The 16,635-nt window shown below is 39.9% G+C and overlaps 1 protein-coding gene across 3 annotated transcripts in view; it reads right to left on the bottom strand.

Annotated features, from left to right (window-relative positions):
- Positions 1-659: 659 nt before the first annotated feature.
- ZPLD1 (zona pellucida like domain containing 1) overlaps positions 660-16,635 on the bottom strand; it is a 105,356-nt gene continuing 89,380 nt past the window's right edge. For all 3 annotated transcript variants that reach the window (XM_075767199.1, XM_075767189.1, XM_075767207.1), the window contains exons 5-12: positions 14,067-14,248; positions 13,327-13,399; positions 9,969-10,066; positions 9,243-9,323; positions 8,262-8,433; positions 6,774-6,882; positions 3,765-3,794; positions 660-2,563 (exon numbers count right to left, since the gene is read on the bottom strand). In XM_075767199.1, coding sequence (XP_075623314.1) covers positions 2,388-2,563; positions 3,765-3,794; positions 6,774-6,882; positions 8,262-8,433; positions 9,243-9,323; positions 9,969-10,066; positions 13,327-13,399; positions 14,067-14,248 — 921 coding nt within the window. In that variant the 3' untranslated portion in view covers positions 660-2,387. The remainder of the gene's footprint in view (positions 2,564-3,764; positions 3,795-6,773; positions 6,883-8,261; positions 8,434-9,242; positions 9,324-9,968; positions 10,067-13,326; positions 13,400-14,066; positions 14,249-16,635) is intronic.

The raw sequence follows: 16,635 nt of genomic DNA, 5'->3' as shown, positions 1-16,635 counted from the left end.
ATTATAGTAAACTACTTTTCTCTACATAAAAGAAATAAACTGTCTTTCCAGAAATACGGAGAAATTGAAATAGGACAAGTACAATATTATATCAGGACTCTTCCCCCCCCCCAGCAACATTAACTTTTTTTTCCCCTCTGCGGTCTTAACCAAATTACGTGAGACTCACATTAGAAAAAGGGTCTCCCTCCCTCAGTCTAGCAAAGAAAGCACAACAGTTTCTAATGGCTGGCAAGTTAAGCTGGGCACATTCACCTTAGAAATAGTCTTTTAAAAGTACTAAAGACAACAATTAACTGTTGGAACAACTTATTAAGGATGGTAATGACTATCACTGGAAACTTTCAGCTAAAGCTGCCGGTTATGAAATAGTAGTTACATTAATGGAATTTCTGTGGTTGTCTTTATGAGTAAATTAAAATAGATTATCTGAATTTATTTATCCCTGGACTGGGATATAAATCTCCAGAGTTTATTGCCATCCTTTAAAGGCCAGTAAAGCTATACTTATATTAATTTATCCTATACATTGAAAACTCTTACTAAAGAGACTTAAAAAAGCACATCCAGTTTTCATCTTTGTAGGATGAGGTCACTGAAAGCACATACAAAACTGTAACAATTTGACAGGGCTGGGAATACAGTTCAGACAAAGCATCCATTCTGAAATGTTTCAAATAATTTTATTAAACGATCACGTTTTACATGTCATCAGACCTAACCCCTGAAGTGCAAAAATGTTTCTGAGGTATTAAGACCGGAGGAAAACAGGCACAGTATTGGTTGTTAGGGATAACACGCTACAGCACAGTGGACTTTACGAACGACGGGCCTTCATACAGCATTTGCAGGATCAGAGAAAACTGAGAACAAGTCTGTATTTGTCTTTAGTCTTGAGAGCCAAAGAGCCCCGATCGCTATTAGCCAGTTGTGTCACATCAATGAAAACATAGACATGGTTAACAGAGTATGGTGACAAATACCAATGAGGTGTTTCTAGGCCAGTATGTACAGGACATGAAAAATGACATTTAACTGCTGTATGTATGACCAAAATCCCAAATGTCTATCCAGTCCAGCTTAATATATGTTGCGTCTACAGTGGCCTCTGTAGTACCAGCATTTTTGTCTAGCCTACACAGCTACGCCACTGCCCTGTGCTCCTGTTTGAAGGCACCTGGTCACTCACACTCACTTCAGATAAGTCTGATGTTTATCAGATTAACTAGAGTCAAAACAGTACAGTACTGCTTGTGGCCTGTTACCCTTCTAGTTGCCCTCTTCCCCTCATCCATGCAGTGAACTAGTCTAATCCATGCAGAAAATCTGCTAAAGAAATAAGTGTTGATCTATAACTCTCCACATGGAAAGGAAAGCCTTATCTGAGAACTGCAAAACTTATGGGGCAAAACTGGCCCTTACAAATTTGGATATCAAATGAGAGCTTTACTCAGTTGCCAAATTATGTCTCAAAAATAATTTTGTATGCAGAAAGTTTCGGCATTGCTTTCTTGTATTAGCTTGCCTGTTCAAGGAGCCAGGGGAAAGGAATACTTTTTCCCGTTGGAGCAGTTCCTGGGGTTAGAATGTGACTGAAGGCTGCAGACGTGGCAATTCCGTGCAGAATTAACTTTCTGCTGAACGTTGGTTAGATTTAAAGCACACTCTGATTCTCACTCAATGATTTTGTTGGAAAAAGTTTTTTCCACCCCAAGAACTGCAGCATTGTTCCCTGGGATCAGCTGCAGTTTGCCCTAAACTAGTTGAGACTCAAAGATACCTAGCCAAATTATGTCCTTCACATGATATCACAATTCAATGTAAGATATATCTAAGAAAATATCTCCAAATGAATAATAAGCCAAAGTCACTTATTCTAAGTCTCTCTGGGGTTATTTTTAGCCAAGATAAATGAAAACAAGTTCCTCCTGAGACACAATTGTTTTTTTCAAATTTCTGAAAAACACCATGACAAAATAAAAGTGATCCTAATATTAGTAGGCATTTATGAACTTATGAATGTTTCTGAATGTCAGGTTTTGTATAAGAATGGCATACTTGGAAAGGTTCTCACCTTCAGCATCTTCAGCTTTCAGACCTTACTGGGAAGCTGGAGACACAAACTCTATTGTCAGCACACCCATGGGTATAACATCATACAGTCTGATCACAAACACAATTGAGATTCTCATAATTTTCTAGGATTGTTACCAACATCGCTGCTGCTTACCTACGTAACAACATCTAGCAAATCTACAAATCTAGAATAGCTGGAATGGAAGCTGGATACAGCTGGAGTGTTGCCTTAATATTATTTTTTAAATGGAATCATGTTTCATGGACAAGAAAGGCAACCCCAAAGAAAAAGTGCAAGTAAATCATCACTTTCAGTTGAAAACTGGGTTTCGGATGCCACTCAAAACTGAACTGTTGGGCCACTTTCTGTGCAGAAGAGTTAGGGAACACACAAAAAAGAAAACGCTTGTGATTCCTAGGATGACGACGCCTGAAATCAGTGTGCTGGTGACCGAGTTCAGCTGGAAAGGAGGTCCGTTTGTATGAGCTGCAAGGAGAACAAAAATGCACAGGTAAGTTCTGGTTAGAATCTCTCAGCAGCACCAAACACTTCTGCCTTTCCATTACAACACCCTATATACAGAATAATGACAATGAAAGGACTAAAATTGTACTTCAGAACAAGCACCTGTCTACTTGGATAAAGCTTATCTAAGTATACTTTGAAAACAGTTATTTGTTCTTTCAATACCCATCATGCTGGGGGATAAAGACAGTAAGGATACTTCTAAGGCCTAACCCCTCATATGCTAGTGACCAACCTTGACCTGTGCTATTTAAGACTGTCCAAAAATTATCAAGGCAGAGGTATAAGGATTTGTGGCCTAACCAAGTTAACAAAAGGATTTCTTCCCTTGATATCATGATCCACATCTCAGTTCAAAGGGTATATAAAAATTCTTAGCAGGCATATCTGGTACCAGTTATCTGAGCTACTCCACGCTTGTCTGTATGCCTTCACAGGAGGCTTCTTAACATGTTTATCAATTCTCAGAGAGAAGAGCTAACATATGTATTTACTGTTTAGTGTAGCTCAATAGGCTGTTCATGGACCGATTCCTGGTCTTGGTTATTAGCTACTCCTTGTTACCAGCAGAAAACAATAGCAGACAGGCTGAAACAAGTCCTCCAAGGGTCCAAAGGAGAAGCAACCTAAAACTTGTGAGACCTGATCTCCCCTGCAGCCTATTTCCTTCATTGCTCTGGCAGACCACAAGTTCTATCCCAGCTTCTCCAGAGGCTCTTTTGTGTGGTTAAATGCCAGGAGAACAGGAGCTGAAGCAGAGCTCTTCTGACTTTGAGCTGTGAACTGAGCTGGACTGCACCATCATAAACATTTTGCTGTTCTACCTCTGCATGGCATGAGTAGATTTTACTGCTTAAGTCTGATTTTGCATCTAGCAGTTGCAATGTTCCCTCAGTATCGTATGTCATAGCAGCAGATTTTCATTTCAATCCCATCATAGGAATTAGAAGTTGCTATGTTGGTGGGGCTGGGTGCACAAATTAAACTGAGCATTCCATATTCATCGATTGCTTTCTTTATAGCATGTCAGTATTGACTCATTTAAATGACAAAAACAAGTCAAAAAGACTCAGTGCATAGAGCTCAATCAAAATGGTTCATCTCCTCAGTTCTGTTTCGCTCAAATCCTCTTTTATGTTTCTGAGAATTCTGATTAACTTACCAAGCTGTGAATTGTTGGTTGGTGTCTCATCTGTATAAAACAAAACCAGGATGCATTATATTTTACAAATACCTCTGCCTACCTCCTCCTCCCCTACCCCTTGCAACACAAAAGCCAATAGTCCTAGCTTTATTTTCAAAGCACAGCTGCTATACTTCCAACACTGAATAGCAGCTTTTAACATCTCTGGTACAATAAGGACAACAACATTAATTACATGACATTGCTTCATTTTTAATGCGAGCACACCGATATGAAGGTACTTAGTATTCTGTGGCCAAAAAAACCTCAAAACCAAATACAGACCTTAATGCATGAACCTCTTAATTGAAAATGTGACCAGTTCTATTCTGTCCCTCAATAAAAATACAGTCATAAGTATGGTAGTGTATGCAATTCCCTTCATTGGTAATCATATTACAAGAAGATCTGTATAGGAAAAAAAATTAACCTGAATTTTTCAAGGAAAAATACATCAGTGACCATAAATGACTACAAAATGCCCCTTCCCCATGCTCAGTTTTCTCTTGACAGTTACACAGTGGCATTATAGTCAGGGAAACATTTGTATTTTGCCTTCAGTTTCTACTTTACTTACCATTGTCCATCTCAGAACTACGTTTCTTGTCACTGTTTTTGCTTTTTTGTGCAACTTGTAAGCACAGCTCACGTATACATTTGTTTTGAGCAGCTGTCCTCTAAGTCTAAGTGAGACATCCATCAAAAGCTACACAATTTCACCTTCACAAGTAGGTACCTGCTTTGTTTCTATACACGGAGACTAAAACATTTTCTTCTGTGTATGTCTCCTGTAATGACTTATTTTAGATTAACAAACAAGAATAAAGTTTCTCTGAAAAGAACAGAAGGAGAAGGGCCATTACTCATTTGCAGTAGCACTATTCAGGTCCTATCAAGGTAACTGCATAAACAGCTCTGTTACCAGAGCAACTGGTGACTAGAGTAATGGGGAGACCTGGCTAACTCAAGGTGCCTCTGCAGACACCGATGTGCACAGGACCAGCCCCGGGACAGATGCAGCACCAACCTAAACGAGGGAAGTGGGAGGTTGCACATCCGTGCAACCACAGACCTAGAACTGCGGTACATACTGCGGTGAGTCAGGTGCAGCCGGTTTGATGGGCTCTGTACAAAAGTATCTGTACTAAAGTTGGACCAGAGTTGGCTTTGAAAATAGTATAAAGAGCCTCCATGCAGCATCACACCAGAGTAAGCCAGCGCTGCACCCCAACACTTCTCATCCAAAACCAGACAGTTCTGTTCAAGTTCTCTCATGACCTTCCCTCTTTTCTTTCCTTGACTAGAGTATGAGTGAACTTCGCATTCTTCACAATGGGAAGGGACAGCAGGAGGAAATACTAGTTCTCTCTTTCTGCTCCAGAAAGAAAAGTGAAGTGCAAGTCAGATTAAGTGACTTGCCCAGCGCCACTCAGGAAATTCATGGCAGAGTTCAGAACTGAATCCCTTTGTTTTCAGAGTACTTCCCATCAAACCATCCTTCTGTCAGCAGGAGTGGCATGCTTCTAAAGCATACTACGGAGATGCAGAAATATGTCTAATGTAAAAAGCTTTACCCACATATCTCAAGTAAGACGACACCTAAAAAATTATTATTTTCCTTTTCCAGTCTTATTCATGTTTTCATTTTAAAAAAACACCTCACAGTTGTCAAGAAATTATTAAATAATTTATCCTTTCTTTAGGGTTATTAAACACTGGTGGACAGATCTTTGTTTGCTTGAAGTTATGCAGTATTTAAAGATAATTGATGAGTTTGGGTTTTTTAATTGTAAAAATAGCATTCACAGCATTTGAATCATAAGCTGTATTACCTAGTAGGGGTTGCTCATATAACAAGCTTTACGTAGTTTCCATTCCTTGCCTAAGGCAGCACTTCTCTAGCATACATGTTTGTCTGATTTCCCTCATTTACCATAAGTACTCATGCATGCAACTTTGAAGTAGTTCTTTTTGCTTTTTCTTGACTAATCAAGATAGTCCCAGCTGAGTTGCTGCTATGTATAATGCAGAACAAAAATACTCATTTTCATTGTGGAAATCTTGCTTATAACAGAGTATTTGTTCCAAAAAAATGGTCTCTTGCTAGATGGCTCCCTATTCTGGAGGGTCAGTCGTTCTCTTTGTATATGTGGGTATAACCACTTTGCAGATGAAGGATTTTATTCTCAAGTGCTTCAATTATTTTTCCTAGACAGGATTCAGTCCTGCTCTCAGCTTCCTAAATCTAAGACTGCTGAAATTGGTTGCTTAACTGCAACTACTTATAAATGTATGTAAATGGGCTTTCTTAAACATTTTTCAAATGTTTTATTAATATTATTTTGTCAACAGCAGCCGCTAATTCCTTTCAGACACTGCAGGTTGCATTTAGAGATGCCTTTTTTTTTTTTTTTTTTAAACTTTGGTAATAAAAATTAAAATCATGGAATTTCACCCTGGATTTAAAAGAGTAGATTTTGGCCCACTCTGTTTAGAATTTGCAATGTGTTTGTCCTATTTCTTTCTTATAGCTGAAGGCTAAGCATAGCATGTATTAATTTTATGCAACGCCTAGACAAAAACCCACAGGTGAAGAGATGGTGAATAGAAAGTGACAGTGAATATTCATTAGCTGTTCAAATTAAACTGCAACACTGAACTCCATACCTTAAATCCCATTATCATCAGTGAAATCTGACAAAGAAAAAAGAAGTCAACCCACTGACTGTGGGCTTTTATAATGGCCTTATATACATAACAGTATCCCACAGTGATTTTACTGGGGTAGGGAGGAAGCACGTGAGCCAAACAGAAATATTAGCTCAAAATTTCTACCAAAGACTCCAACAGTAGGGGAAAAAATACCCATAAAACTCATGGAGAATTCACCCTTTCTCTAAGTCACTGCAAATTTATATTAAACTGCAAAAAATTTCCCCATGTGTCTGAAATTCCAGCAGTCCATAGAAAAAGTTTGCTCATTCCTACCACTTCTTGTAATGATGGGGCCAGCAGAGATTACAGCATTGCCAGATGTGCTCTGAGGGCTCCAAGTTGTCCGCCCACCAGCGTCTCTTCTTTCTCTGTTACTGCAAATCTGAGTGGTTAATCAAAACAATCACAGTTTCAGAGTGGAACGGAATTATTGTCCTTCTGTGCTTTCTGCTTTAATGTAAACTCTTTTATAAGCAATACTACAACTTTGATTTTATTTCTTAGTATGCATTAAATTACTTTGCAATAAAAACAGCTGCAATATTCCCTAGAAGTGTATCCTATAAATGCCTGGCTTCCTGTTGTATTTTGCCTCACTTCGTTTACAGAACTACATTGCTGTTGTGTACAAGATCCATCTTATAGTATATTAAATTTTCAGTAGTTAATTTCCCAAAGCTTTGTTTACAGACAGTTTTCCCCAACAAATGTGTTTTGCTTGACTAGGGATAGACAACATGCTACAAGCAAGCTTCTCAAGTTAAGTTTGTACATTTTCCATGGAGTTCTAAATAGCAATGACCCACATTAAAACAATCCCCAGCACTCTCATCTGGAATCCACCTTTAACATCTCTAACTTATCATCTACCTTAATCTTGGGTACTCAAGTATGCTTCAACCAAGAGCATTTCTTTAATTTCATCTTCTTGTGAAAGAACTTCAAAAATCTCAGAACATAAATTCTCAATAGAAACAATGAATTATTTAAAACTGTAACAAAAACATATAAAACAATGTACAAAATGTCAGAAGCATACTGAACTGATAGCATTTTAAAAGTCTAAGTGGAAAGTCATTCAATAGGAAACAATACTGCATTCTGAAGACATCAACACAGAATATTCTGAGTTTATATATTTAAATGTTTCAATTTCCAAAATATAGTTGTTCCTGATGCTCCTAAAATTAAATAATTTTTAATTGACACAACTTCATGAACTTCAAAACAGCAGTTTCCAAATTATAAGGGAGATAGTAATAAACTATAGGGCATGTAGTAAGTTGGGGTTTTTTTACTGTCAGAAACTCTTTCAAATTTTCCTTGTCAATAAATGCACTTATTATAGCTTTAAGTTTTCCATAAATTCCATTCTAAGATATTTATGTTCATCCACTGTGATTATGGATACTTTGTTTCTTAGATGCTATACTAAGAATATTAGTTCTGAAGCTGTCTCAGAGTTGTTACTTTTAAAAATTAATTAAGGGCCAAAAGGCAAAGAGGTCATTTCTCACATTTTCAACAACCTGTGTTTTGCACAGCTCTAGTATTATTCTGTCTCCAGATGACAATATTCGTTGTGCTATTCTTTATGAGTTTTACATTCCTTCAGACACAAAAACATTCTTACTTTGGACTCTACAAGTCACCTTCATTCTGTGCCATCCAAACTTCCATAGCATTTGGATGCAGAATAACTCCAGCATGCCCATTTTCTATCCAGATAATTAACAGCAACTTCCATCCGCTGACACTTACTGGCACAAGAAAGGGACAGTCATCTGCTCTGCACAGCTTTGTCACGCAGTGAAGGAAGACCGTAGACATCTTCTGGTTCTTGTGCTTCACAAAGCGAAACACCTCAAAGGAAAAACGGCCCATTTGGCTCTTGCCATTTTCAATTATAGTTGTCTGCGGGTCCTTGTCACAGCTAGTTTTTGTAGAGAAGATGAAAACTAGGATGAGCAGCTGTATGATTAGCATTTTGAAGCTGTTAGCTGAGAATAACTTGAGCAGCAAGTTCAGTGCTTTAGCACAGTACCCTATGTCTAACATGGGCAGCCGCAATCTGCCTTGCTAGGCTGTACGGTCCTGTGCTGAAATGCGTTCCTACAAAAACATGATGCATCATTACAGCTATAACCAAGGTATCATTTAATTCCAGTGCCCAAAGAAGCTTGAGATCTGAAGCAAAAAGTAATCAGGTACGCTAACCAGTATAGACAGGTAACTCCAAATGAAGACAGTATCTCTCCAGCAACCGGCACCGATAAAATTTAATCTGAGATACTGCCAAGATGATTTTCAAAGTTCCAATTCAAATAAATGTTATTACTGGGAGCAGCAGCAGGAGCATCTATTTATCTTTAATCATTTGCTTAACTGCTTTCCTGAACTGGAATCTATGATATTTTATATCACTGTCATTCACCACAAGGCTACCTTTGGTAAAACAAAGGCCAGTTTAGCCATTCATTTTGGGTGTTCATGGTATCTCTGGTAGAGTCATTTTAGATATATGCTTCTCTACCTTCATAATTCTTAGACTTTGCACTTGCTTCTATGTTTATGTTCACAAACAAGATAAGTCCTGACATGTTATCTGTAAGCCCAGCCCTCAGTCCTCCCTGCTAATATTGCTCAGACTTTCCAGGCAGTTTAGAACACCACTACTGGAGAGATTTATAACTGTTTTTTAAAGGAAGGACCCACAAAATACTGGGTTTGCACAGGACCTACCTGAAAAAAAGATCGTATCGAAGATCATCACTAGGATTACCAGATGGTGTGGTGTAACAGTAGTCCATCAAAACATTCCACCTGCATAGGGAGCAAAATGATAGATGAGGGGAACTGGCATCTTTAGAGTAGGGGTGGAGAGTGAGTGAGATAAAAGACAGTACAGGCAAGTGTACAAACTGATAATGCAGGCTGTTACATTGAAGCTGAGTTACTGTATTTAGCAGGTCATGTACAAGTCGTCCTGCATTTCTAATATATCGCCTGCTTCTTCCCACAACTTACAAAACTAAGCAGCACACCACAGCAGCAGAATTGTATAAAACAAATCATTTGGTTTCATGCAAGTCAACCACCATACCAACACACATGCTGTGTACCTCTTTCTTAGATTAGAAGTCATGGCCACGTAGTACTAGAAATCAAAAACATCCTACTTCTAAAAGCCCAGGAGTTCCTCACTTGATCTTACAGTGGCCCCTTCTTAAATAACAGCAATATAGAATTTAAAGTATAATTCAGGAAAACTTTCATAATGAGGACAGCAGCAAGATATGCATTCCCCATCAAGGGCCTGATACCTTCCAGCTGAGGGCAGTGATTATCAAACACCAACCAGTATTTTCAGATACAAAAGAAAAAGGAAAGACAGTTGCTTCTAAATCAGAAAAATTTGCAACACCAAGAGCTGAATAGCAAGACAAGAAATAACATCCTTTATGGTACCTGCCATCAAGGTTGGTTGCTCTTACAGCTGCATATATTTTGGTTTTCAAAGGTAAACCTGTACTTGGAATAAGGAGCTGCTGGCTGTAGGTTGAATCCTGAAAAACAAACATTGCCTCAGTGTACCAGAAATCCCACTGTAACAACTCATCTGCATTCACCTCCCATCTAATTTTTCTGACCTTTCTGTAGGACAGTCATTGACTTTGCCCTCTGTAAGGAAAGAAGCAAAAAGCAGTGCCAGAGCATTTTCCTACAAGTTTGTCTGTAAAGATCAATAACACTTGACTGGCCTTATCCTGTGCAACTATTTTGGGGGATCTATGATTTTATGAAGTGGCTGGATCAGTTAAAGAAAACGTATCATTCACTGACACCTCAGTGTGTCTCCCAGCACCTACAAGCAAACACAGCAGTTACAGTGGTTTCCTAGAGGAGGAGCTTAACTGGGTTGTCACAGCACATCCTTTCTAAGGAAAAGTTGTTAAGGTTATTTGATTTAGTGGAGATAGCAATGCTAGCAAGTTTTATATATCTTAAACTGTAATCTGGGGAAACAGACACATTCTATTATCCAAAATGTACTTTCTATGGAAGTTGGCTTGTTGAAGGCTTCAAGTAACAAACATTTTCATTTAAGTTCTAATATTTAAAAAATGCTGTTTCAAGAAAGCATTTTAGCTCCTTGGAAAAGAACACAGTACCCTAATGTCCAACATGGGCAGCCGCAATCTGCCTGCTAGGCTGTACGGTCCTGTGCTGAAATGCATTTCTACAAAATGCACCCATACTCCACAAAAGTTGGGAATTCCCCATATACTACTACATAGATACAGCTATTTTATTGGTTTCTTCTTCAAAGGCTGAACCATTAATGTCACTTTAGCAACAATGCCACAAAACAGACCTGAGTGACAGATGTTAATTCAGCATATCAAAACGCACTTACTGGTAATGGCACCTATGTCGAATAGGTTGCTAATCCAGAAAGCTCAGGGTCTCGGCATGTTGAGACCTCTTGTGAGAGGTCAAAACACTCAATACATAAGAAAAATTTTGTTAAACAGAATTTTGACCAGGTTCAGTGTGGCAGGCAAGACCAAGAGCAGCAGCTGACAGCAACAAGAAAGATTAAGCACATATGTATTTTTTCAGAGGGAACAATGCCAAAATTCACAGCATGCCCAATATTCAATCTCCGCAGCATCGGAGGCCTTGGGAGGTACACATGCACACACTGACCAGCTCCGCAACACACGCAGAGCAAGTCCTTGCAGATCCATTCAAGTGAGATCAGGTAAGTTCGCCATCTTTAAAATCAATTATACATTTCTCTAATACATAGCTCTGTCACATTTTGTAAAGCGATTTGAAAGTCTACAGCAAGTCCCTCACTATTACATTCCATAGTTGTGCTTTTTTTCTTCTTAAAGAGTTGTTTTTATGCATTTAGACAGATATTTACAGGAAGGCCTAAAAGCACATAGCCACTTAGGATCTGTGAAAGCCCATGAAACATTTTGCTATTAAACTCTGAGTGTATCATAATGGCTCCTCTTGTCTTTCCTAACACTAACACCACAAAGTAAATGTAAACAGCACCTCGTGAGGAAAGATAGAAGCAAGCTGAGAAGATGAAGAGTCAAGTAACACTACGACTCAAGTTTGAAAGTAGGGCTGCTCGCAGCCGAGAGCCACACCTGTACAGAACTCCTCACCAATACCATGGGTGCACAGGAGCACCGAGGCCCCTCCCAAAGCCAGGACTCTGGAACAAGCACCAAGTGAGCCCAGAGGATCAGAGCTCACAGGACCACGGGTGTCCCAAGAGGCACTCCCCACCTGGCAGGCGATGCACAAGCTCTCTGCGTGTACACCCAGCCCTAGGACGTGAAGCGGAAGAGCACACCCAGCACCAGAACCTGCAGCCTTAGCAGTATTATTCACGCTAGTGCTACTCACTAGGGTAATATGACTGAAATCAGAAGGATAAGACACCACTGTTCATGGTTGACTCATAAACTCAGTGTAGGAGGGAGGATGAAAGCCCAGCTTGGCATGTGATATTTGAGAGAAAAATGTGCTCAGTACAAGCATCAACAGCATTTATACCTGACTGTGTGCAGAACTGGGCCCTGAAAAGCAAACGTGGTGGTCAATGCTTGTCCTGACTAAGAACTCTGGCTACCCTCACCCTGCCCTATCTTACTGGTCACAGGTTTCTTCAAAAGTGAGAGAAGTATAATCTTCATTTTAACAGATTATAGGTTATTTGAAGCTCTGCTCTGTCAAACAAACACGATTTTTTTAACATTTTTTTTTTAAGCATGCCTTTGGAAAATGTCCTGTTACAATATTTATAGCTCATTATGTTCAAAGCATAAAGCATTGACTTTTAAATCAGTCGCATGAATTATAATTCAGCGTCATGATGGCATGAATAATAATGCAAAAAAATCATATTCATAATTTACAAAAATGTTGCTCGATAGATTGAAAAATTGATATTTAAATCAGGTATTTAAAATGTATGAATAAAAATTTTAATCAACATGAAAATATCATTTCCAGGATTAATGCTGTTAAGTAGAGGTCCATGCATTTTTCACATTTTACTGTCACCATCCGTATTTACATAGTAAAAGCTTATACAACAATGCATATTCAAGTTAAATTATCTAAAGCATATGGAAGAAGCGTGAGTTGAAACCCTTAACATCTTGAAAGGCCACACAATGAGACATCAAGTACAGTGGGCTATAGATTTGGAACAAATCCCACATCCCTCACTACAATTACAGATGATTAAAACACTCTGATGAGACTTGAACATAAAAATACCTCAGAAAAAGTGCCACAGTTTTTTGCTAAGTGAACGGGTCTAGAATATTTTTACAGAATTCTACAGAGTACTCTGTTTCAGTACAATGTACCTATACACATACATATATAGAGAAATATGTGTGCGTACACATACGCACATGTAATAAATGCAAACACAAGTATGCACTCTGGAGTATGATTACTATTATTACTACAATTGATTATTCTTGTGGCACTACAACCTGAAAGCCAGAGCTATAAATTGAGGAACTGTATAAATACAGGACAAAAAGACTATGTGTGTCCTCAAAGACCAGCCATATAAATACAAGGCAACAGGTACACATAAATGAAAAGGACAAGGGAACTCAGAGATGAAAGAGGCTCAGATGAAAGGCCTGGTTCTTCATAGGAGGAGTGAGAAGGGAATAGCAAACAATGAAGAGGAATCTATACTTTGCTCTGCTAATCCAGTTTGCACGCACATAGTGCAGAGATGGATTTAGTCCAGGTCATACTACTGTTTTATACTCACATTGTAAAGCAACAAATTCAAAGTGCTGATAAATGTACCATTATTGTCTCTTACAGAAATAGCAGCTGATGACCTACAACAGAACCAGAAACCAAAAAACATCATGAAGATAGGTATCTTATTTTCGTGTTTACATACTTCCATGTTTTTTATCAATAAAAAAAAAAAAAACTTGAGTCATGTCACAAGGAGTTAATTTATGCATTTGGGTTATAAACTTCAGAAATAGGAATTTATAGTGGAAACACTGACAGAACCTTAACTATGCAGAAAGTAAAGGATACTGTTGAAAACACGAATGAGAAAAATAATTAGCAGAGAGGCAAAGTAACAAAAAGGAACCCACTTTTCATGATGTACAAGGTTTACTCACTGAAATATTTTCTCTCACACTCTATATTCACATGCTTACAAACTATTTCATGAAGAAATTCCTTTTTTGTTTGCTGCTACCTTTTTGTCATCAGAACATCTGAATTTTAAGGGAAGTTTTACATTATCTAAGGCCCTCTTCATAAACTGTTATCTCATACAGTGATGCTACAGAACTTTCTTTTCCTTTGCATCACCTCTCCTTTCAGTGCTTTTGCCTTTCCCTTTACTCTTGTACAGCTAAAAATCACTATCTTGACGATATTACTATGGTATGCATATATTTAGGTGTGTATGCATATATACACATAGATATGGGCTTACATAGATAAGGGTATGAAACACATAGAAACGAAAAGCACACTTACGAAGCAAGCTGGGTATTGTTAACCAAGTACTCCAGTGGATAGCTACAGCTAAATTTGTAGAGAAGCCCAGGCAAATAGCTGATAATGGTCGGTGGGTCTGGTGTATCAATATAGCCTGAAACATTACCTATCTGTACCACTGAGGTATTTCCATAAGCATTGATACCTCGAGCTGAGGATACCTATTGAGGGAGACAGAAAAAAACCTATTAATCAGAAAGTTAACTGTGGAACAAAAGATATCCAAGGACACTGATGCTTTAGCCCATCACTTACCCAGAGATATCTTCAGGAAATCCTTGAAAAATCTATTTAGTTTAATAACCTGTTCCCTGTGTTCTGTTTTTCACCTCTCTGAAATCATGCATATAGAGTTCACATGTGATATCCCTGTTCTTAAAACACAAACTTTAGCAACATTTGAAAAAAACCTGATAAATCCTGGAAGCATTTGTCTTGGTAGGTACTTGTTTTTGGAGCATTCCCAGTGAATTCACGTGACTTACTGGGAAAAGTTGAAGGAACTTTTCTGCTATAGTTAAAAAGTATTAGCTTAAAATGAGCTTCCATATGCAGTAATAAAGTCAATACACAAGTAATTTCATTCATAGAAACAATACTTTGACACTTTTGGGCTTTCTTTTTGACACATGAAAACCAACATACTTTATAAGCAGATAAGATTGACCGGTAAGACAAGGGGTAATGGGTTTAGGCTGAAGGAGGGTCGATTTAGATTAGATGTTAGAAAGAAATTCTTCCCTGTGAGGGTGGTGAGGCACTGGCACAGGTTGCCCAGAGAGGTTGTGGATGCCCCATCCCTGGAAGTGTTCAAGGCCAGGTTGGATGGGGCTTTGGGCAACGTGGTCTAGTGGAGGGTGTCCCTGCCCATGGCAGGGGGGTTGGAATTAGATGGTCTTTGAGGTCCCTTCCAACCCAAACCATTCTGTGATTCTATACAAACCTGTGTTGGTTTTGCGTGGCAAGGTTTTGGTAGCGGGGGGGCTACAGGGGTGGCTTCTGTGAGAAGCTGCTAGAAGCTTCCCCTGTGTCTGACAGAGCCAATGCCAGCCGGCTCCAAGACAGACCCGTCGCTGGCCAAGGCCAAGCCAATCAGCGCCTCTGTGATAACATATTTAAGAAAGAGAAAAAAACAGTTAGAGAGCGCTTTTGCACCCAGAGAGAGGAGTGAGAAGATGTAAGAACATCTGCAGACACCAAGGTCAGTGAAGAAGGAGGGGGAGGAGGTGCTCCAGGCGCCGGAGCAAGATTCCCCTGCAGCCCGTGGTGAGGACCATGGTGAAGCAGGCTGTCCCCCTGCAGCCCATGGAGGGAGGATGAGGGGGTGTAGAGATTCCACCTGCAGCCCGTGGAGGACCCCACGCCGGAGCAGGTGGAGACACCTGAAGGAGGCTGTGGCCCCGTGGGAAGCCCGCGCTGGAGCAAGCTCCTGGCAGGACCTGTGGATCCGTGGAGAGAGGAGCCCACGCCAGAGCAGGTTTGCTGACAGGACTTGTGACCCCGTGGGGGACCCACGCTGGAGCAGTCTGTTCCTGAAGGTCTGCACCCCGTGGAGGAGACTCACGTTGGAGAAGGCCGTGAAGGACTGTCTCCCGTGAGAGGGACCCCACGCTGGAGCGGGGGAACAATGAATCCTCCCCCTGAGGATGAAGAAGCGGCAGAAACACCGCGTGAGGAACTGACCGTAACCCCCACTCCCCGTCCCCCTGTGCCGCTGGGGGGGGCGGAGGTTGAAGCCGGGAGTGAAGTTGAGCCCGGGAAGATGGGAGGGGTGGGGGGAGGTGTTTTTAAGATTTGGTTTTATTTCTCATTCCTCTACTCTGTTTTGCTTAGTAATAAATAAGATGAATTCCCTCTCTAAGTTCGGTCTGTTTTGCTCGTGATGATAATTAGAGAATGATCTCTCCCTGTCCTTATCTCGACCCGTAAGTTTTTTTTTTCCATCGTACCTTTTCTCCCCTGTCTAATGAAAGAGGGGAGTGATAGAGCGGCTCTGGTGGGCACCTGGCCCTCAGCCAGGGTCAACCCACCACAGTCTTTTTTGGCGCCCAACGTGGGGCCCAAGAAAATCGAGATAAGGATAGTAATTGGAAGAGGTAACGGGCAAAACATTGACTGAACGTAACTTGAGAGTGATATAGTGGTGAAGGGACTAGAGGTAGATTTTGTGTGTAGTTTGTCCACTCTTGTTTGGTGTTGTGATAGTGTTGTTTTGATTTTGGTGTGGGGAATTCTTTTTCTTTTCCTTTGTTGATGTGATTAGTGTTTGTGAAGTTTTGTGTTGAATATATATTTTAATGATAATTCTTAAATATGTGATTCACAGAGGCGAGGGGTGGAATGTGTTGGTTTTGCGTGGCAAGGTTTTGGTAGCGGGGGGGCTACAGGGGTGGCTTCTGTGAGAAGCTGCTAGAAGCTTCCCCTGTGTCTGACAGAGCCAATGCCAGCCGGCTCCAAGACAGACCCGTCGCTGGCCAAGGCCAAGCCAATCAGCGCCTCTGTGATAACATATTTAAGAAAGAGAAAAAAACAGTTAGAGAGCGCTTTT

Source organism: Balearica regulorum, chromosome 1, assembly GCF_011004875.1.
Source record: "Balearica regulorum gibbericeps isolate bBalReg1 chromosome 1, bBalReg1.pri, whole genome shotgun sequence".
Classification (NCBI taxonomy): Eukaryota; Metazoa; Chordata; class Aves; order Gruiformes; family Gruidae; genus Balearica; species Balearica regulorum.
The sequence above is the reverse complement of the archived record's forward strand: the minus strand, read 5'-3'. Positions and strand labels throughout refer to the sequence as shown.